Source organism: Sardina pilchardus, chromosome 7 (assembly GCF_963854185.1).
Source record: "Sardina pilchardus chromosome 7, fSarPil1.1, whole genome shotgun sequence".
Taxonomy (NCBI): domain Eukaryota; kingdom Metazoa; phylum Chordata; class Actinopteri; order Clupeiformes; family Clupeidae; genus Sardina; species Sardina pilchardus.
The window spans coordinates 20,583,911-20,607,068 of NC_085000.1; the positions used below are offsets into that span (position 1 = coordinate 20,583,911).

The following is a 23,158-nucleotide window of genomic DNA, read 5'->3' on the forward strand; positions in this document are numbered from 1 at the left end:
GCACAAAGCTACTCCAGCTCTCCTCACACAACCACACCTGTGAATCTGAGTGATGGTCCGTTTCCAAATGTTTGGGCTAGCAGCACTGAGACTGTAATTCAGCACCCAGCTTTTGGGCCAGCGAGATTAGGTAGTGTGAAAAAGCTGCATGGGAACTGATGACAAGCATGTAGAAGGGTAAGCAGTGTGAACAGGCCCTCTCATACACACATGCCAGTGAGCTGTTCACACAGCTGTGAAAAATGTTACAATCATTTATTCTGATCCATGGAAGCATAGCTAATGTACAACATTTTAAGACATCACACATTTCTGTCTATGTAGACAGATTGAAAAGCTGTGAGAGGAGAGGAGAAAGATTCAACAAAATATTTCTTAGACTATAATTATACTGAGATTAATTTGGAAGAAAAAAATTATAATTTCATCATAGGTATACATACATCTATCTACATTGTGTATTGTAATAAAGAACACTAATGGTGTAACACTGCAATTCTCCTTTACATTATGTTACTCCAGCACTGTGACTGAGGGAAAGTGTGAGGCTACCTTTGTGAGGCCTTAATGCCACTTAGTGATTTGTGACTGCAGTATGTTGCCATGCTGGTCATTTCCACAACATGTTCAGAATGACAGCCTTCATATCGCTCCCCTCTTTGAAGTTGTTCAGTTGAATCCTAAACAGATTAGGCTTATACTAACACGATTAACATGCAATGGTGCCAAGGTCAAAACTGTTTAATGACTATCAACAGCGCCCACAGTGTTCTGGCCGGTTTCGCCTGGTTAACAGTCAGCACTGCACAAGTTCTGTTCTTTAAGCCATGAGATGGATAAGTGTTTTATGCTGTGTTTCAGCTTTGTTTGAGGGTAACATAGAGCTAGTGGATAATTTGGCTTGGGTCATCCCAGGCTTGGCATTCCAAGCCAAAATGCCAACATGTCTTTGATTTTCTTTTTTAGGATTTCAAGTCATCCCGCAGTGTCTCTTGGCAGTTAGACATTATTGGGACATAATGTGCAGCGTACCCCCTTCCAGACCGGCAACCAGACAAAAATGTCAGATCAATGATGAGAAAAGAAGGGATTGTAAATCAAACAGCAAAGAACTGGATTGAATTTACATTTGCTTGGGGCAAACACACTGCAGACAATTATATGAACAGATGGACATAGGCTAAAATTCTGCAAATCTAGAAATATTTAAGGTCTGGCATGAGTAATGAAAATTGTCTAACTCGAGAGGCGGCACCGAGCATGCATTTGAAAATGTCATTGCATGCAATTGGATAACACCAATTTTTACTGATTGATTCTGGAGACTTTGACACAGCAGCGCTGTCGTTGTCTATTTAGCTCACTACACTAATGTGATTGGTGCAGCTCGGCTCCAACGGCATACTGTAGGTAATGAGCGTCATCAGGCTACTGATTAGATTGCCAGAGTGACTTGCTGAGCAAATTCAAATTGTGCTTTTGCAAGGACTCTGGATTTCAAGTGTATATCTTAGAGTGGAGATGTCAATTGAATAATATCCAAAATCTCTTCAGCCAGTAAACGTTCTAAAGAGTTCATCGAAGTAAACATGACATTTTAGAATGTTAATATGCCCATATTGACAATATGTTGACAATGTGATATGTGACGGAAAGATAGTTCTACAATCAAGACAGATAGTTTTAGTGATTAAAGCGTTTAAACTGTAACAGCAAAGGAACACAATGCAAACGAGGCAACAGTGGTATAAGCGGGATAATGGACCCCACAGGGGTTCGGATCAGAGAAATAAATGCACAGCCTACAAGATGTCCGCTGGCCCGTCAGGGCCATTTTACCACTTAGAACGTGCATTTCTTTCCGTGAACCGAACGCAGTGTCGTCCATTATCCCATAACATGTACAATCCCAGAGATCAGCAGTGAAAGTGGCTTTCACTCAGAGGTTCCAAGAGGTATAACATCTCACTTCTGTTCCATACCACCCAAAAAACAGAGAGGCCTTCCTGCTTGACTCTGATTGATTTGTTTAAATACCTGAGAGGAGAAAGAACCGAAAAAGAGTCCTTTGTGCCATACAGTGATTAAGTGTGGAGAGGGTGTCCTGGGGGAGTCCTGTAGTAAAAGTGTGAGCGCAGTCTCTTTGGCTTTATGAATCTACAGTGAACACAGTCTGTCTACACATCAGACTTGATGCCCATGAAAATCATCAATATGTCATGCAGACTTGAGAATTGGGCTTTTAAAAAGAAAGCCATCACTTATTCACAGTCTGTTTCAAATTCCGTCTTCAAAGGCGAGGAGTGTCTAGGTGTCACCGAAGGATCACAGAGGTCACCGGGTGTTTTTTCATCAAGCTGCTGGTGGTAAATAAACTGCAGAAGGCATTTGCACACTCTGAGTCCTGAGAGATGTCCGACGCTGACTGGATGACACCAGACACTGGGCCCTGGAGAGACGGAGCAAACAGCGGCAAGTCACAGAAGACGGGGGCGGATCAGATTTCCTTTAACATGCGTCTCTCCAAAACGTGAGCGATCTGTTTTGACAGTGTCATATATAATACACGGACAGGGGCAAATGTGTTGAGGTGGGCATAATGGGGGTGTGGGTAATGCATGAACTTTGACTGGATGCTCTCTGAAGTGGTCTCATGTATCCCGGAACTTTCTTTGATTGTCAGCACTGTCAGCAAAAAGGCATACAGTAGTGCTGAAACACTGTTTTCATCATTTTAAGTATTTGCTGAAGGTGGTTTACGTAGTTTTAGACACTATTTATTACTGTGTACACTCATAGAAAAAAGTTGCCATATACAGCCAAAAATGGTTCTATTGCATGCTTCATATGGCACCCCTAAATGGTTCTTTAAACTGGGCTATTTTGAAGAATTCGAACCCCTAAGGGTTCTTCAAAGCCTGGCTGGAATAGCATTGTTTTCTAACTCTGTGCCCTGTATTACTGTATCTACACCTTGTGCCATACATCCAAGGGTTTTCTGTATTGCATGCCCAGTATAATGCAAAAGATTTGGCGTTGCCATGCTCCCCAATCTTTTAGATCTCTGAAGGTATAAATATTGGACCTATCCAAATCTTTTGAAAGTGACAGGCCTACTCCACCCTATCAAATGACTTTTTTACATTGAGCGACAAGTTACTGCTAAAGAGTGTATACGAGTGTTGAACTGAACAAGCCCTGTTTGGTCAGGTGAAATTAATACATTTAATAGGGCTTTTGTAAAGATTTCAATTTATGTTAAGGAGTTGCCACTGTATGAAAAGATGCACAAAATGTGTCAAACCAGGGGTTTGAGCAAGGTTTGGGAGCCTTTAAATGATCTATCAATGTTTAAGCTCTTGGCCTTGGTGTTTAATTAGCACATTGATTTTGCCTAGATATTAAATTAGCTTTAGTTAGTTGTGTTCAATTTAGGGCCCTTAATGTTCCATCTGACTCTAAAGCTACAGTCTGGCTCCTACCAATCTTCCCTTGACTTTCTCCTGTAGAGTATCACCAGGGACAGAAAACTGGATCCAGGAACTCTATTTTCTTTAACTCTGAAAACTCACTTTGAGTGTAAAGCTCTGCCTGCCTCAGAACGGCACATCAATTGCATCAGCCACTGAAAAGAACTGCTTGAAAGTCATTAAGGGAGAAGTGTTATCAGTGATCTTCTCTCTCTGACTCTCTGACTCTCTGCTTTTCTGCATTGAGACACTCGTCAAGGCTTCTGGGAACACCACCCACTCCAGTCAGGGCTATATAAGACAAAAGGTACAAAAAAAACTCAACAAGGATAAATAATTGAGAAGGGGTAGACCAACATGTGGGAAATGAACTCCGTTTCTCCGTTTCTTTTTGTATCCCCCCATCTCTCTCACACACACACACACACACCTCACAAGCATAGCTCATAAAATGTAGCCATTAAAAATAGGCCTGCACCACTCCAAGAGCTGTATGTCATTCCTTGCACCTGCAGTGGAAATGGACTTAAATGTGGTGTGTGTGTGTGCGCGCGTGTGTGTTTGTGTGTGTGCGTGTGCATTTGTGTGTGTGTGTGTGTGTGTGTGTGTGTGTGTGTGTGTGTGTGTGTGTGTGTGTGTGTGTGTGTGTGTGTGTGTGTGTGTGCGCACTGTGCACGCGTGTGTGTGTGTGTGTGCGCGCAGCGATGCGGTTCCCTCTCCTCTCCGTCTCTCCTCCTCCTCGCTGCAGACCCAGAGCCGTGTGGGAGAGGAAGAGCAAAAGTAGGTCACCTTCCCCGAGACCCACCTCCCTCCCTGCGATGCCATGCTTGTTGCTGCTGCTCTGCATGTGTCTGCCATGGGGGTGAGGAGATGAGGGGAGCCGCAGCCAAAATGTGAACTGACAGGCCAGCCCACTCTCCTGCACCCAAACACAACATACACACACACACACATACTGTAGTCATAAATGCACATACTGTATACAGTACATACAAAATTCATTACCTAAGCATTCAGTACATTATCTGACTGTAACATCTATATAACTTCAAACATGCCACCTCATCAAAGTTCCAAAATACTCAATTTGCTGATTGATAATTATCTACAAATTGCCTGCTTTTGTGAACTTGTCTCGACCCTCTGCTTTCATCGGGGGCACTCACCAGACAGACAAAGGCTCCATGTTTACCATGTAACGCATTTGGCCATTTTTCCCATTCTCCATAACAGACAAATTTGATCACAATGAGTCTCATCTGACACCGCATGCCACTCTCCTCTCCCCCCTGAGAGGCGAGAAGTCTCCTCGGAGCCTGTCATCCTGTCACCATCTCCCCATTCAGGCTGCTGACTCAACAGCCTCCGAAAAATGGTGAATGTGGAGCGGGAGGCGCGGGAGGCGCGGGAGGCGCGGGAGGCGCGGAGGCTTTGATTTCAGAGGAAGAAAAGGAGCGAGGGACGGGGCGGCTGCTGGAAGGAGGTGGGAGAAATCACACTCCATTCTTGCCTAAGCACCACTGGCCCCACTTTCCTCCAATCCCTGCATACTGAGGAGAACATTTATGTAACTCTCTCTCTCACACACACACTTACACACACACACACACACACACACACAGAAACACACACACATTCTCTCCCTGTCTCACACACACACACACACACACACACACACACACACACAGAAACACACACACATTCTCTCTCTCTCACACACACACACACACACACACACACACACACACTTACACATACTCAAATGGTTTTGCATTCTTTAGCGCTGAATGCAGTACAATATAATTAACAATGTGCCTTCTTTGAGGAAGGGGGACTACCTGCACTTAGATCCAGTCACTTTCATTTTAGGTGGGGTATAAATCCACCCACTGGGGGGTAAATTTGAAAGGGAAAATGATGCAATATGTTAAATTGTTAAAAGTCATCTGTTCAGTACCTTTACTGTACGTGACTGTGTAGTACTTAAAGTACATAATCCCTATGTTGGCTCCCCAATTTCAATCAGCATAATCTCACTGCTTTGTGTTTGCTTAAGGGCTTTCACTGTGATTTCCCCGTTACATGTTTATAATTTACACCTAGCGTTCATGTCATCATGATAGCTCTTATGTGATGTCTTTCTCATTTTCATTGTTTTCTGAAGTTGATGGTGAAAGACTGAGCTCTATTACAGTGGCAGACTCGGCAAAGGAACCATTTGAATAAGAGTTGAGCTGTCCCAGCATGTTGGCGGGCCTGGTTCCCTCCACAAGAAAGGACTCCTGCTCTTTACCCCCCACCAACCACAAGGATCTGACCTCTGAACTCAGGCTCCAAGTGTGTGAGATCATCCCCCATTTAAAGGCGCTAAGAAGGGTCCAGCGCGGGAGAGTGCTGAACAATGGTGTTCTGTACAAGACAGTGACACACACACACACACACACACACACACACACACACACACACACACACACACACACACACACACACACACACACACACACACACACACACACACACACACACACTTTCTCCCCCCAAGCATTTTCCACTTCCTGTGAATTAATAATACAATCTATTTCTGGTGTCCTGACGGAAATGCATGCATGAGAAAATGCAAGCTAAATTAGGGGTTGACTAAAGAAAGTATGTAACACCAATGTACTTGAATCAATTGCTACCTGAATCTTACAACTAAAAATGATCCCCCGCCTTTCACCACAGGAACACATTTAGATGTCTGTTCAGTTAACCCATGAGAGTACTATATCATCTTAGCTGCAGCATTTCATTATGGTTTCACATTCATTTTCATCTATCTTCATCCAGCCATTCATTCATCATTTCATCCATGGTACGATTCTGGTCGTAACAGATAGCTGTTGAAAGTCATCAGTCTTGAGTGCCAGTGGGAAAGAGCCTGTTGGTCTTTGACATCTCAGAGAGAGAGAAAGAGAAATTTGAGCTGAGAATGTGGTCATTAGAGATCCTGAGTGTCCAGAGCAGATATTGTCTTCAAGCAGCTGTTTCTTTATTGTGCCGGAGCAATTAATGTGAGAGTGTGTGATTAAAGTCTGGCGAGATTACCTCGCCAGCAGAGCTGAGCCCAGATGCTGGAGGATCTCACAGCTGCCAGCAGGCACAGATCAGTGTCTTGAGGACTATGGGAAGCCGCTGAAAGGACACCACTGCTGATCCTCTGATCCACTGTTGAAAGGAGGCCGGGGTCATGTGCTGGCTATTTACATATAGGGTATGCTAATTAGGAATGCCTTTGTGTGTTGCCATTTCATTTCTGCAGCTATTCATGCTCTAAAGCTATTTCCTTTATAGCATTTCCAGCTAGTACATTTTGATGATTTAAGTCCCAGAACTAAAAGGGATGACAGCTCCCTCTTTAACCATCATTATTTTAATTAGCTGTAGATGTTAACATTGTCTACATTGTGTCTGCATCACTTCACATGGGTCAACAAGGGATGGAATCCATATGAACTGTCTGTGCCAGTCCACACTCTGTTCCTGCTGCAGTTAGGCTGCATGGGAAAAGAAAAACTGAAACAGAGCTTTTAGTCACGACTGACAGCTGCAGAGTAGTCTGCCCGGATCTGAAAGAATGTGTGCAGCTACACAAAGGCCGCTCAGACTCTACCACTGACTTCAACACAGAGTGCAGGCTGATTTGGCGGGAACTTTCATATTTCATGGTTGTGTGTGTTACATGCAAACATGACATCACACATTCTTGAGATTTTACAAAGATTCGGTAATAGATAAATATCTCACTCGACAGACATAGGCTAATCAGTTCCCCCTTAGAACATCTTTTTTGGACTGTGTTTTCTTCAACTATTCAACTAAGTAAAACATATATTAGGGTGAATAATGCAAGTTTACACATAAGACCATGAATATAACATATGTAATGAACATTTAATAAACAATATTTTTTGTCTGCAGGCAAACCTTTTGTAACCAATCCATATAGTTGTGCAAGGACTGATCTGTTGCTGTGGTTGTGTTCAGACTAAATGCAGTCCAGCACATCTGCGAGTCATGTACAAAGTTTCTGGCAGAGAGAGAGAGAGAGAGAGAGAGAGAGAGCGAGAGAGAGCGAGAGAGAGACACTCCTAGTATGCTGCATCTTTCAAGTAACTCCGTCCGTTGCTGTTCTGAGAACATCTCCCAGGTTTTTTTTTTTCAGCCAAAAATGAAAACATACTCAAGTCTGTTTTCAATATATTGTTTAAGAAATGTTCTGCTTTTTTTCCCTTCAGTTTCGCTTTTATTTGTTTGATAGAAATGGCAAAGTACCACTGCCAAAGATGAGAAGTCATCTGAGGATAACGGAGCAAGCAAGAAAACATCAACTGAGCCATTCTCCCATATAGGACATAACTCCGAGTACTAGCTGAGGAAAATACAATTGCATGCCTTGCCATTTAACTTTGCAGAGAAATGTTTGCTCATGGCTGTTTAAAAAAGTCACCTTTTCTGTTTAAGACCTAGCCCAAGACTAACTTACTGATGATGTATTAATGACCAGATCTAGAGCAAATGTTCAGGACTTACATAGGCTGGGTGAACTCTGCCTGAACCTCCGGAGAATTTGGATTTCGCCCGGCAGCTCAGACTAGAAACCTGTACATCTATCTCCTCTGTTCCCTGCCAGAACCTTTGGCTCCAATCAGAAACGAGCAAATCCAAAAGACACACCGGATCGTTGGTCTGATTGGTCGAAGGACTATCCAAGCGTACGGAGTCATTTGAACGATGCCCATACATCACGCCTCTTTTGCAGTAGGAACAAAGTGCAGCCTCCCCTAAAAGACTCCTTCAAAGCAGTTGCTCAACAAAAACCTTTCAAGTGGTGGAAGGTCTGATGGTGATAAAACAATTTATTTAGAAATTGGGTATGTATGGCAAATTAATCAACTCTGCTGGGCGCAACCTGTTAATCTGTTTTGCTGTTCTATTTTGGCACTCTTGCTCAGAAAACCATTAATCTCTGAATGTTTGTACATGAGACAATTGCAATGTCAAATTCCATTTAATCTATAACTCCCTTAACCTATGGTACATAAAATCACAATGCATGAGCGAAGTGATGTGTCTTTTTTTGTGTGTTCCACTTCCACTTGGCCCCCATCAGAAAAACAAAATTGCCAGTGTTGCCATTTTGTTCCTTCTCATTCCATAGAAGTTAATGAAACAATTAAAAGTGGTCTTCAAAATTCTTCAAAGTGATGCTCTTTAATTCATTAGAGTCAGAAAATATTTGGTTTGCAAGTGGTGTGGTCTTTATGTATTAGGAGCAATATGGCTTGTACATTTTTTCAAACCGAATGGAACTAAGTTTAAAACTAAAAATTTGCTCCATTCAACAAAAATTCAGGCTGGGTAATGATTGCAATGGTTCGCTGCTTCTGATGTCCTAAAGACTGGCAGGGAGGTGTGTTCTTTGATTTGAATACATCTAGGGATCATCTAAATTGTTCATATACTGCATTGGATATAGCCTATTGCATTTTGTCCTGAAAATAAACATTGTGCAAAAAAAGGTTGAATGGGGTGTGGGGGTGGGGGGCAGCACTGAAGATAGTGAAACCATTTTAGTGACACCATGTACTATTTATTTAATTTCTGATATGACAAATATGACTTAGTTGGGCAGTGCTGTTGTTAGAAGAATGCATTTTAACAGGGTATTGTAAACACCACTAATATTTGTAGGCTACTTTATATCATTTATAATAATTTAGTCGTATAATTTCTAAATTTCTGCCAAACAGCGAAACGGAATACGCTACTTTGTCAAAAGCACACTATAATATTTTCACTTTATTGCTCGTCTGCGTTATTGATGAAGCATCGCTCTTTGACGAATAGCCCTAACAGCCTGCACCAGAGCGCTTCAAACCAAATGGACCTTTAGTGTTGAGGATCTCATTACTCTACAGTAGTGACTCTGCCTCTCTGGACTACGGGTGTGGAGCTGCACGCAGGAATACATTCATTTTCAGGCATCTCTTTTGGGCAATGAAATTCATACAGTGAAAGTGAAGACAAATAAAGCCCAACATGACGGTGGATTTTGAAGAATGTATCAAAGATTCACCCAGATTCAGGTAATTAGCTTGTATTGAACTGTATGGTGCGCTAGGAGTTACGCTTGTTGAGCTCATAAGATTCACTGTGTAAATTACATTTTCTTCACTGAGATGAAACGGAAATGTTACACGTTTGCATATTGTGAATGGCAGTGTCCTATAACGTTATGATTCAATGTTGTTTTTGACAGTTGTGTTTCGTGGTCAAGACAGTGGTTGAAATTGTAGGCTACATAATTGAATAGTCCTCCACTGAAAGTAATGAATTTCAATAGCAGCTTGTCAAATTATTCTGTTGCTACTTAGGCCTACTGACAGTTCATGTGGATTTGTGGCTTAAGTGAGTCCACTGGTTTTTGTTTATCTGACATGTTGGTCAAAAGTGTGGCAATGGCTGTGGTCACTTTTTAAAAGCTTGCCATTAATTTGTTGCAGAGTGTGGTTAGTCCAAATGCAGTTTTCAGGATTGAATTGTTGGATTCAATATAAAATCAAGCCTATAGCCTACAGTTGTGTCATGGACTCGAATTTGTTCACTTGAATCTAGAATATATTGTAAAATGTAATAATGGGAATCAAGCATAAAGTGTTTTGCATTGCCTATAGCCTACACTACGCTCCAGCCAGATGCATGGGTAGGCACCACATGGATTTGATCCAACAGCACATCACTGCAAAGATAAAGAGTATATGCCACACATACACATACACATACTCACACCTACACTTGCACGCTTGTCATGAAATAGCAATTAATCGTTTATTAGTGTTTCAACTGTTGGTAGCTGTTGCCTGCTTATCCTTTGGTCATGTGCACCTTTCTTCCACATTCCAATTAATGGCTTGGAAAATGCTTTAGATCCAGCTAAATCTATTACCTTAATAGCCCATGGGTAACTAATGTACATCACCCTGTAGCCTAGGTAAGGATGTAGTTCCCTCCCATCGACATGGCAGAGTTGCTTGGAAGGCTCTAGTGTTAGTTAAGAGTTATGGTAAGGTTAAGGTTAGTGTAAGGTGCCTTGAAGGCAACGGTGGCAACTCAAACTTTAGCAAGGGTTCTAGTCTATTCACTTTTGGATGCCACTTACAGAGACAGACAGAACTAATCTGTGACAAGATGTCTTTATCTTTGATCTTATGATGCTGATGTTACATGATTCAGGACAGTGCTGGAAAATACTGTGTTTGTGAGGATACTGTAGTATGAACATTTTCCAGAACTTTTTTGAGGATTCGTTTCCTTCCACGTCATGCTGGGGTGAAATGGTTCATGCTGATGTACAAAATGGTCAGAGGTGACAGTGGACAGCAGGATGCTCGTCCTAGCGGGGGTGGGAAAAGTGCCACTGGGGAACCAGAACAATGCATGTTTCGTCATCATATTAGTCTTTCACTCGTGGACTCTTCTTCCCGTGTGTGTGTGTGTGTGTGTGTGTGTGTGTGTGTGTGTGTGTGTGTGTGTGTGTGTGTGTGTGTGTGTGTGTGTGTGTGTGTGTGTGTGTGTGTGTGTGTGTGTTATGATTTAATGTTGATGACAAATAGAATATATCACCAGTATAATTTACAACCTCGCGAAGTAATACATTACCACTCATGGAACTCTAAATTCCACCTTTGAAGTCACCCGGTTCGACTCAGCACATAAATACAGTAACATATGTGTTATTCTTTCATTCTCCGTTGGACTTATTTTATTACTTGGCTGGTGACTGGATGTGAATGCGTAACATAAAATACTGGGCAGAAAAAAAAAAAGTCAGCTTCCTTCCTTTGCGAGGGCTCTCCTGACAATAAGCCCAGCGAGCGCTCAGTCACTTCAGACAGCCGAGGCAGAACATGGGGTCGCAGGCATGCTTCATGTCCCACGCACAGCCTCCTGCTCTGGCTGTGTGGTGTGCGCATAGCAGCAGAGGTTAGATAAACAGAGAAAGCATTCCTTTACACCCACATCCCTTCCTCGGCATCAGCTTCCATTCCGAGCGACAAGGGAGAGGTGTATCTGAACTATGTCTGTTTATGAAAGTTATGTGTGTACTGTATGTGTGTGTGTGTGTGTGTGTGTGTGTGTGTGTGTGTGTGTGTGTGTGTGTGTGTGTGTGTGTGTGTACAGTCACTGTTCCATAACAGATCAAACCTCTTCTCCAAATCAAAGACTTCCAGATTTGGCGGCAGCACCTTAATGACTGCCATCTGGGCTGGTGAGTCAGGTTGAAGGCTATAGCTCTATGTGAAATTGCTCTCCCCATGGTTGTGTGTGGAGAGAGAGAGAGAGAGAGAGAGAGAGCAAGGAGTCACAAGCCTTGTCTGGGCCATTAACCTCTTCATAGTCTTTTTCCTTTTGTGAGCATCCCTCCGTCGCTCTCTTCCTTCAGTCCTGTAAAAATGAAAATGAGATCTGCTTTTCACTTCACATCGGACTGGTTTTTCAGCAGTGTGTCTCCCTGTCTGTCTGGCCTGGAAAGCAGATTAGCTTAGGTCATGGGAGAGAGGGGCAGCCACTTACTAGCCACTACATATAGTAGCATCATGAGTTAAGTCTTGATGCCTAATTTTTTTTCATGGAATGCTTCTATTATGTTTTTTTTCTGTCTTTGAAAGTCTTTGAAAATGTGCTTAGTGGTCTCACTCCAGGCAGCGTACAAATTCTTCTTTTGTGCAGGTCGGAACAGCAGAGGTGTTACATAACATCTTTTAGAGGTGGCTGGGAACCAGCCCTGGAACTTGCAGGATTTGGGACTGGGGGGGTTTCACTGATTCCATTTTCTTGTCTGATGCATCAAATGTGCTTAACTTCCTGCACGTGTTTTAACACGCAAGGAGTTGGATTTCGGTTTGGCTGCTCACATAATGCTGGTCTGCTTCGTTCCCTTTCTCTGCCGTCTCCCGATTCCTTTGGTCTCTTTACCCCCTTCACAGCTAGTCTAATGGCACAGCTTGATTTATGCCTCCATGATCCTCAGAGGTTTCCTTCATAGCTGTTTTTGACTCATTCTCTGGGCTGTGGAAACCGCAGGAGTCGTTCAGATTTATGGAGTTTTCAGATTTAGAGGCGATTATACATTAAAAAAGAATGCTGATGTCTCACATCATCTTGTATAAAGATACACTGCCTGGTGTTTTGGTTAGTGTGTGGTTTAGACAGTTACTTAGATGCAGTCAGCATATTCCTCATAACGTCTCATTCAGAGAGCATTATGGTTCTGCCGAAGGCTTGGTGTTTGCATGATCGGGCCTAAATACTCTGACACAACAAGTAGCAAATTGGGATGGAAGATTACTGAAAATGCTGTTGCAAAATGTTGACAGATATACTACAGTACAAATTCCTGTCATCATGAAGATAGATCCATAGTAAGGAGGGAACTATATTTCAACATGGTTCATCTGCAGATGAACCAGTCAGGAGACTTTCAAAGAAACAGGCCATAATGTATTGCCTGCAAGCATGACTAAATTCAATCAGATTATGTTGTGTAGCAATTTTTTCACATAAGGTGAAAGGCTGAAGACAGAGACCGTCTGACACAGTCACTCAACAATTGTGTTCCAGTATAGCGGATCTGTGTCACCCATTTGTGTATCTTAAAATGTAACAGTGAGCATGTAGCCAAAGGAAAGCTAACTGAAATCGACCTCACCAGATCTCATGACTGTGCTAAAAGATAGCAGCACTCAAAGCATGGATAAGCCACCTGAGTAAATAGTTCCTCCCTGCTGCAGCATTTGCCCAGCACTGTGGTCATAAAAATAACATTTCTGTCATTTGATTACAGGGATGAAATTTAATTTCAATAGAGGTAAGTTAGTAGAAGTTCAATTTTATGTCTCGCTGCAACAGCATCACTGCTGTCTGTGGCAAGCATGTATTTCGTGGCTAGAGGGAATTTGCACTGAACCTGTTAATAGCGTAAGCTATAAAACAGTCGTCTGCTTTGGCAGCTGGGAAGGCAAATAATTGCATGCCAAATTGGAATTAATTAAAGTGTGTTGACAAGACTGACAGAGAAGGTGTCTATACAATGATGATAATGAAACTTAAAACTGAAAGAAAATACTGAATGAAACAAGACTCTTCTTTGTCATAGCGAATACGCTGTATTATTTCTCAGTGGATAATGTCAGGAATGGAATGACATTACTCAGATGTTATGGTACAGGCTTTGTTTACCGATACATGGAATGTCTCTCTGTTATTCATGCTATGACTTGATGTAATTTCCCTCTTGCATTAAAAACATCCCTTTCTGAGGATGTGATGTAGGCTAGTAGGGCACCAAGAAGCTCAGCCTCATTTACAGTAGCCCAGATGTCCAGTTCGGAATGCCATGTTGAGACCGATTGTCACAGTGTTGGTTGTGAATGCTGTGTCTATTGAGGGGTGTGAGAAGTAACGATACCATGGGATTGTTGCACCCCCTCTCCATGCCTGTTAGGCTGCCCCCCCTAACTCTGAGTCACATCCACGAGACTGTCCTCCGCAGCCATGCTCTCAGAATGCCGGTATTGTTTCATTCAGCATCAAGCTGCCACCCTCATACTGGCTCTTTTATTTCATATCCGCTTGGCTTCGGGCGAACTGGACGATCGTTCCCGACCCCCCCTACCCATCCCCACCCCCCCTTCATCTCCCAACAGCTGGCAGATACGGCAGCTCTCTCTCTCATCTCGCCACTGGGCCTGATGAAGGAGCTTCTGGCCTGCTGTGGGGAAGTGGACAACAAATGGTTGCCCCCCTGTGAGCAGAACGCTCATGAATGAAGGCTTTACCTCACTGTTGACTCAGAGTCAGTTATTATTATTTGTGGCTAAAGTTGGTCAGGCTAGAAAGAGCTGAATCAAAGGCTTCCCTCATGAAAGGATCCATGGCTGGGTATCAGCTGATACAGGGCTCTGTGCATCATGTCCTTATAAGAAGATGCAGTCATGGCGTTATAAGAAGATACCGTCACAACGTTTTAAGAAGATACAGTCATGTCGTTATAAGAAGATTGCAGTTCGAAAGCCTGGCATGGCATGGTGGAATAGTCATAATTACCACGTGGATTCCATCATTGTGACGCACTGGTGTTAGAGTTACTTTTAAAAGCATACTCAGTTGGCGTCTGACTGGACAATTATGTCGACATGTTCTCATAGTAATTATAGGGGTCACTGTCCAATTCTGAGCCCATGGTGTATAATGAGAGCAGTCCGTTTTAAGGTTTTCAGCCATTGGATGCTCATTCATTTATCTCGCTGAAGGACACTCAGCGAAAATATTGTTTCTCTGAGAGATCCGGTGGCTATCTTGAGAGATGTCCTCTCAGTACCTAGCAATAAACGGCCTGGCCGGAATCTTGTGTGGGATAGTCTGGCCTCAAGCACTTGGCCTGCAGGACGGTGTGGCTCAGAACAGCAACACTGGAGAGCTGGAGAGCATCACTACGGAGCCGCTGCGCTGTGCCATCCGCTTGAGACTTGGTGCTCAATCTCTTCTGTCAGCTGTATGGTCACCTGAAATGAAATGATGAAGAGGTTTCCCTCATCCAGTTGGGGGCATGGATGTTTGCTCTGATGGTTTGATGGATTTGCAATAATGCATTATCTTCCAGTTCATGGAGAACACAGATTGAGGAGTATGTTTTTTTTATTATTATTTTTTTGCTTCTCAGGTTATTTTGGGAAGGTTCCTCATGAAGATGAGCCGTGGCTGCAGCTATGAGCTGGAAGTGATTTCTGCAGCATGGTCTGGTTGCTTCTGCTCTATTTCATGCTGACCTCTTTCCAGAATCTGTGTCAGTTGCCCCCTCTGTAGCTGTACACAAACCTCCTACCCAGCGTCTGACTGTATGGTCATCATCTGCCCCCAATTCCCCTATGATTGGGTTATCAATCTCACCCACTGGGCAGAAAACAGATCACTGAGGTTCTCGCTACGCTGCCTGTAGTGTTAACATCTCTCATGGAAGAGCTCCCATAGCAGAACCTCCTGAGGTGTGGCTCAGATGATACACATACGATATGTGTAGTCTATATTCAATAAATGTATTTTTTTGTCTCAAAGTATTACAATAGAGGTTTCGTTTACTGTGTTGAACAATGTTTGCTCTGCAGTGGAGTCACTTTTGTTGTGTTGAATTCATGCCACTCAACTGAGGATGTGATGACAGTGGCAGTGGAACACCAGGTGATGAAAATGATGGGGATTAAGTCAGCACTTTGAATGTGCCATCTAATCTGTGATTAGCCCACATTCACTTTGTACCCAATCACTGAATGCCAAGGTGTGTGTGTGTGTGTGTGTGTGTGTGTGTGTGTGTAAAAGAGAGAGTGTGAGAGAGTGCATGCGTGCAGTTGAAAGTGAATGAAAGTCCTTTCTTAACGAGCATAATACGTCTTCTCATAGCACTGAGACAAGACACACTGCCAGCTCCAGGACTTCGAAAGTTTCCTCAGTAGCAGTTCAGGGCAGCCGTTGGTGGATCACCTCAAGTTAATTATGGGACTGTTTGAAAAAAAAACAGGATAGAAGAAGCCTGGGAAGAAGCCTGACTAGTGATCCGTGCATTTGTGTGTGGGTGTGGGAACGGGATGGGCGTGTTTAATGAAAGGTCATGTTCAAAAGCAAACACCATGGAGGATTTTTTTGTTTCATTTTTCATGGCATGGATGGATTCATGGATGAAGGTCATGTGTCCCATTCAGATATTTGCAGAAAATCTGTTCTTTCAGTCTGACGTGTTTAAAGTAATAACATTGTTGTCACAGTATCACGTCTACTTGGTCTCCCATGCCAGTAATGTGTCTAAGATATGGAGTGAGATAGATGTCTGTTAGCAGCATTAGTTGGGCTTTTTCTGGAGAATGCGGGCTTCTGGAGTGAAGTCATCCTTACACTGGAGAAGAGCGGGGGGACTCCTACGTACCGCTAACTGAAAGTTACTTACACAGACAGAGGTGATGTCATTGCTGCCTTTGTGTATGAGGGCCACGACGTGAAGCTTGGCCGTCTTGCTTGTTCCTGTGGTTGAATAGCAAGACGTCTCACACAGGGTAGCACAAAAGGCATAGGCCCCTGCGCCTCAGCCAGAGTAATCCACTTCTATAGGACATCCTGCAGCATGACAAAGAGGCCTGGGAACAGGGCCAGCCTAAACACAAGCATCAGCAGACGACTAGCGTCAGTGTGCGTGTGTGTATGCCTAAACATTTTATGAAGTGCTGCGGAATCTAATTTTAGAACAGCGCAGCACTATTGTTTGTTCTAGGAATTTTCTTGCCTTTTCTTGGTCAGAATGAGACAATTACAGAGAGAACAGGATATTGTTTTCAGTTAGTGCTTTGTAAGGTTCCTGTTTTTTATATTGCTGATACAGAAGTTTATTTTGTGCACAGCGCAAACAAACATTGAATTGTTACCATTTTCTGGCTTGTTACTAGGTAGCAGGACTTCCCCCAACTTATCTTACCATCTCTAGCATTCTGATATCTGAACCAAACTACCTTTTTCTGTTTTGACATGCTATATTGAATATGTAATCTGGATCCAGCATCAGGTGTGAACTTGATAAAGCAATCTATTTGGCACTGACGACTGGAGAAAACCCACTGTCCTTAATCGTGTGGATCTTGTTTCACAAACCATTCACTAAAAAGGGTTATGGGAAGGTTGCGGTAATAGCCTTATTTCAACCTTTTAAAATGATCAGGTAAACAGACTGAAGTAAAGCTCAGTGATGAGATGTGGTGACTGAAGAAGCAAATTTTCCATGCTGTCCAGTGGCTTGATGGAATAATGTTTAGCCTAATTGATATAGATTGACTAGGTGGACATACTTTCCAAGTAAACCTTGTGGAATATGACTCATGTATCTAAAAACAAACCCACCCGTCACACACACACACACACACACACACACACACACACACACACACACACACACACACACACACACACACACACTCACACATACACATACACATACACATACACATACACATACACATACACATACACACACACGCACACACACACACACACACACACACACACACACACACACACACACACACTTTTCCTTTTTGCCCTGAAACATTTCAGTAAACAAAGGCTGTGAGCTCATGCCATATCCTCCAGATGATGGCGGTTCAGGAAGAGCTAAAGGAAAACCGGTGTTTTCTGGTAACGGCAGCAGTCCTTTTGCCTCTTCCTGTGGAGAGACTGACCTCTCTGACACAGTTTACGCATTAGAGCAGCCTTTCCCATCATAATCTCAAAAACACACGCCCGGCCCGATTAGTGTTTTCGAAGCACAACGGACATGTCAGCCAGAATGACTCTCGAGTGGGATTACGGAGGTCTGAGCGCCACGGATGCTCTTGCTTGGCTGACCTATCACAGAGCAGCTAAGACGGCCCTGCCGTCCGCATGATGCCAGGGGAACAGGCAGCTCATTTATGCCAGCCGGAGTCCCACATCAAACAGGCAGCTTTGTGCTCCACTAGAATGAATCACACATGAGGACTTTGTTGAATAAAAAAACATCTCGAAAAAAGAATGTCAATTAACTGCAGTCAGATCACTCTTTCTACATGTATATTCTATCTCTCCATATAGTTTCATTTTGAATGAAATTAAAATCCAAAAGGCTTTATTGGCATGACACACAAGACCGCCATATTTCCAAAGCAGTCAAACAATGTATGAGGGTCTTGGGGAATAAGAAATGTAAGTATATGTGATTAATTTTTACCTATAGTGTCCTCCAGGTTATGACACAAATATATTTAGCTGCCAACGTAGCCAAAGGTTCCTCTACTACTGAGAGGATGGCCATTTTTTCTAAGACCTTCAACGTTTCGGTGATCATTTTTAAAACTGAAGAAAGAGGTTTGTCTAATTTTCTCATAGAAACATTCTCTCATGCCAATTTTCTATTCTCTTCTCCATATTCATTCGCTATCACTGGAGTAGGCTTGGGGGAAGCACATTATCCCGTTTCTGTCCAGCAGATCAGGTGTGCTGGGCTGCATCTGTCTCGTGGCCACATCCGTGTTTTCTAGGCCATCAGAAGAGACAGTGCCAGAGTGACTGCTAGCCTCTGGTGCAGTGGAGGAGGAGGAGCACGAGGCTTACTCAGCCCTCTCTCTCTCTCCATCTCTCTCTCTCTCTTCATCCCTCTCTCTCTCTCTCTCTCTGCCGCTCCTCTTCTCCCCCCTCCAGCTCTTTGCCTCCCAGGGGGGTCCGTAGGAGGCAGCGTCCGTGGGCTCCCCGAATGACTCATGTGTCAGCGGGTGTTACTGTACATTACTGGAGATGGCCTGCTGCGCGTGGGCTTTATTGGTCCCGCGGAGCGCGTGGCGCTGAGCTGCGTCAGCGGTGGGCGCGCCCGCCCGCCCGCCCGCCACCATCTGAGCTCTTGCTCCTCCGTCACGGGGCTGTGTGTGTGTGTGTGTGTGCGTGTGTGTGTGTGTGTGTGTGTGTGTGTGTGTATATGTGTGTGTGTACGTGTGTGTGTGTGTGAAAAAATAAATAAGAGCTCCACCAAGGATGGTGTCAGATGGCCAGCACATGAGTGCCAGGATGGGCGTTGGACGCATCATTTGAACAGAGAGTCTTGGCCGTGTGTGTGTGTGTGTGTGTGTGTGTGTGTGTGAGTGTGTGTGTGAGTCAGGTCTGGCCTTGGGAAAGTTTGAGATTTGCAGATGGACCAGAGCAGGGGGGGGGGGGGGGGGGGTGCGTGGTTGGGCCATAGTGGAGGGGAGCGCTGGTGAGGAACAGATTCAGCTGGCTAACGGAAAGGAATGAATGAAACGACTCCCTTGCCGATGTTGACCATAGCACTTGGAATACCGCTTCTCCGTTAGGGAGGAAAGAGTGAGAGAAACAGAGAGAGGAACGAAGGGGAAAGAAACGGAGAGAAAAGGGAGTTGGGAATTTTCCAGGTGTGTAAACATGGCCCACCCACCAGGGTCTGGATGTCCCCCCCCCTCTACATTTATCACCTCGCAGATTCATGGACTGAGCATGAGGAGGGGGGGGATTCCCTCCTGAACTGGACAACAAACACCACACCCACCAAATGACAGCGCCACAGGCAGATGGAACCAATGCTATTGGACTTCAAAGCTCGCATGAAGTCCCAGAGAGCGTCTGTCTAAACAGTGGGACATTGAATTGAAGGCAGCCTGAGCCAAGTTAGCTGTTTAGTGTGTAGCCAGTGCAAAGTCCACAAGTCACATCCAACCAAACAGATCACTCTCTGATCAGTTGGAATGTGCCTGCCTCTGCCAACCTCACATGGAAGTCCTCAAGTTGATTTGTCCCTCTGGGTCTCATTCTCCTCGTCTTATTTGTCTACCAAAACAAGGAAGGATCAGCTGTTTTCCGGGATTGGTCTCTGCTCCATCTCCACCCTAGCCCTTTGGTTCAAGTCTCCAATGCGTTTCAATAAATGACATGTTTTGGTCGTCCTGCTCCGTTCTGCTGAATCACACGTTGGGCTCTGGCCAGGCATCTGGTTCGTATTTGCCGTTTCCCCAACACCTCCTCCCTGGGCTGTTCTCCTGTGTCCTGGGACAGACGGAACCGGGCCAACAATCAGGAAATGCAACAGGGTCCAACCGTTGGCCCACAGAAATATGAATAAGAGGCGAAGGGTTGCCAAACAGGCAGGAAAGGAAGGTGTGGGTTGGAACAACAGACCCCTACAAAGACATCGCCATCGTAGAGTTGTGTTTGGCTGTAGGATCTCCTTGAGTAGGTTGTCCTCATTCTTAACATCAGTTATTCTTGTCAGTGTGAGGACATCATCATAGAGAATCTGATGGTTGACCTCTAGTCACACAGCCTACATCCCAAGCATGTAAATTCATGATTAAGCTCCTGCTTTTAAACAAACATTTGAGCTTATTTTGCCCTTTAAAAGGAAGTCGGCATAACCTCTAAAAAAAAGAAAAAGTAGGTCATTGTCTCCTTCTTGGACTCACATAAGGCAAGGTGCCAACTCCCCCACCTTCACTGAAGATGCTTTTGTAAATTATGGAACTTTTTTTCTGTTTCCCTTCTGCTTCTGTTGTCACTTCAGGAGAGTCTGTGGTTTGTATTTAGAGTCAATGAGGCGTGACTGTTTCCTTCCCTTGGTGCTGTCTGTTTGCACACCGCTGCTTTCCCTCATCCCCTGGAGACTAAATAGAGAGAGAAATCATGGCAGGCATTGTTCAGGAGTTTTTGGGAGATTAGAGTGGGAAAGATTCTGTTGTGTTGTGTATCAATAAAACAAAATTAACTGCTATTTTCCTAGATAATGGGGGAAATAATAGACCCTCATTCCAGGCCAGCTGGGAAAAACAATGCAAGTTTAGTATAACAGATGATCTGGCGAGTTTCAAGTTTAGCTTGTGAGAAGCTCTGTCTGTATACTCTCAGTGTTCTCTCTCCTTTTACAAGACTGTGCTCTGCCAATGTGTTTTATTCTACTCAGCACACTTTCAAACAGATCGGGTGCCAGGAGCTGGCACTGAGCTGGCACTGTGCTGGCACTGACGAGGCCCAGTATGGTGTACGGCCGGAGTTGATGTACAGGACTGTGACCCAAGTTTGGGATATCAGCAGTAGCCAGTTGACAGGGCTGACGTGTGCATGAGCTGTGGCCTGTGTGACGTCAGTAGCCCATCAGCGAAGGCGACGCTGAGGAAGCACCTGGTGGAAAGAGGAAAGAGACGAGCATGACTTGTCACCTTCCACTCGTAGTGCTCCTGTCTGTTCCTAGACTGTTTAGTTTTGGCTATCTATGATTTATAGTTGTTTAGACAGTATCCGGAATCCTGTTAGTTGTCTGTGACATTTGAGAATTTAACAAGCTTGGTCATACATTTACTGGAGTTCTTGGAATTATAAAGGTCTTGGCCTTCAGCATTGTCTGGATGTATAAGATTAATGAGGCATTGCTTATTACTGTAACTCATATGAACTCAGCTGCATCTCAGAGAGCATACAGTAGACAGGAAGGAAGTGAAGGCTGTACATTATATGTCTGGTATGTCTTTGTCATGCATTTCTGCATGGCAAGTGCTGGCCACAAAAATGTGCTCTCTCCTTCCAAGCTCAGCCAGACCGACAGTGAACTGGACACCAATGAATTCTTTTATTTGGGTTTGCTATTTTCTCTCATAGTTTCCATCATAAGTGAAATGTCATATTGGTGGGCTCGAGCTCTGCAGCCAGAGGTTTGGCCTCCCCTCTGCTCTCTCCTCTCCCCCTGCTATTGCCCTCTCCCTCCCGGCCCTGCCTGCACTGCTAAATGAAGCTTGAGCCAGCTACATCTTTGAGTCTCTTTGTCTTCCACCCAACAATGCAACATTGTGTTGGCCCATTCTTATGGTCAATCTTTTTTTTTTCTGCCCTGATCTCTCTACCCTGCCAGATTGTGCGAATGTGTGCGTGCGTGCATGCGTGTGTGTGTGTATATGTGTGTGTACGTGTGTGTGTGTGTGTGTGTGTGTGTGTGTGTGTGTGTGTGTGTGTGTGTGTGTGTGCGCGTGTGCGTGTGTGTGTGTGCGTGTGTGTTTGTATTTTGTGAGCTCCCACCTCCCGTGCTGCGTTGAGTATCCATTGACATTTTTGCACGTCTGAGTCACAGCAGACCACCCTGCGCTAATATAAACCTACCGGAGCAGCCAAGACATCTCATATCCTGACCTCCCCCTGGCCCCCTCCCTCCACGCATCTCTGTGTCTGAAGGCCCACTGAGCGGCAGGCTCTAATCGCAGCCTCATGGTAATATCACAACCTCTCCTGGACTTCTTAAATGACCCATGTAAATCTGCTATTCATGGAGATTTTTCAAGATAAAAAATCAGGTCTCGGTTGACAGTTGTAGTGACAGTTTCATGTAAGCAAAGATGGTGAGGTGAAGTATTTTTATGTGAAGCTATATTTCTTATTATTTCTAAAAACAGTCGTTTTAGCTATATTTATAGAATAGCATACCCACTAAAGCTGATAAGGATTTGAATCGGCTCCAGAAGTTACAAGCTTTCCGCCACCGTCTGTGAATTCACATTCCAGCTGTAATGGCCATTATATCTTTTCTTGTTAACAAGCAGAATGTGTGACCGCCATATAGTCCGAGAGGAAGCAAAAACAGAGGGTCAGTGAGCAGGGCAACACTCATCAAAGGGCCGCTGTAAAAGAGGTGCCCTCAAAGGGTTAAGCGCATGTCAGTCTCCCCTCATGACAGGCCTTTGTTGCCCTGCTGTGTGCGCTGTCTGAAGTGCCATTTTCCCCACAGGGGCTGTGGCCTAATTGCGAGGCCCTAAGCAGAGACTGGGGGGGGGGTGCGAATGGATTCAGTGCACACGCCCAGCTGGTCATCCCATAATTGCCGCTCATATCAATCCCCCTCCTCCTGCCCCTACACCTCCAACCCCCAGTGACCATGTTGAGCTGCTCAATTCATGCTTCATCAATAAGCCTCTATAAACTACACTAACGCTAGTAATGCTGGTAATGTTTTTTTTAATTATTATTACAGACAGCTGTAATTAACATGCGTAATTGGCACATATCCTCTCTGGTGGCACTGGCTAGCATGG

The 23,158-nt window shown here is 44.2% G+C and overlaps 1 protein-coding gene across 1 annotated transcript in view; it reads left to right on the top strand.

The window, feature by feature from the left end:
• Nucleotides 1-9,447: 9,447 nt before the first annotated feature.
• The window catches only part of acap3a (ArfGAP with coiled-coil, ankyrin repeat and PH domains 3a), a 65,499-nt gene continuing 51,788 nt past the window's right edge, over nt 9,448-23,158 (top strand). Inside the window, exon 1 of the mRNA XM_062541179.1 lies at nt 9,448-9,598. Coding sequence (XP_062397163.1) covers nt 9,552-9,598 — 47 coding nt within the window. The 5' untranslated portion in view covers nt 9,448-9,551. The remainder of the gene's footprint in view (nt 9,599-23,158) is intronic.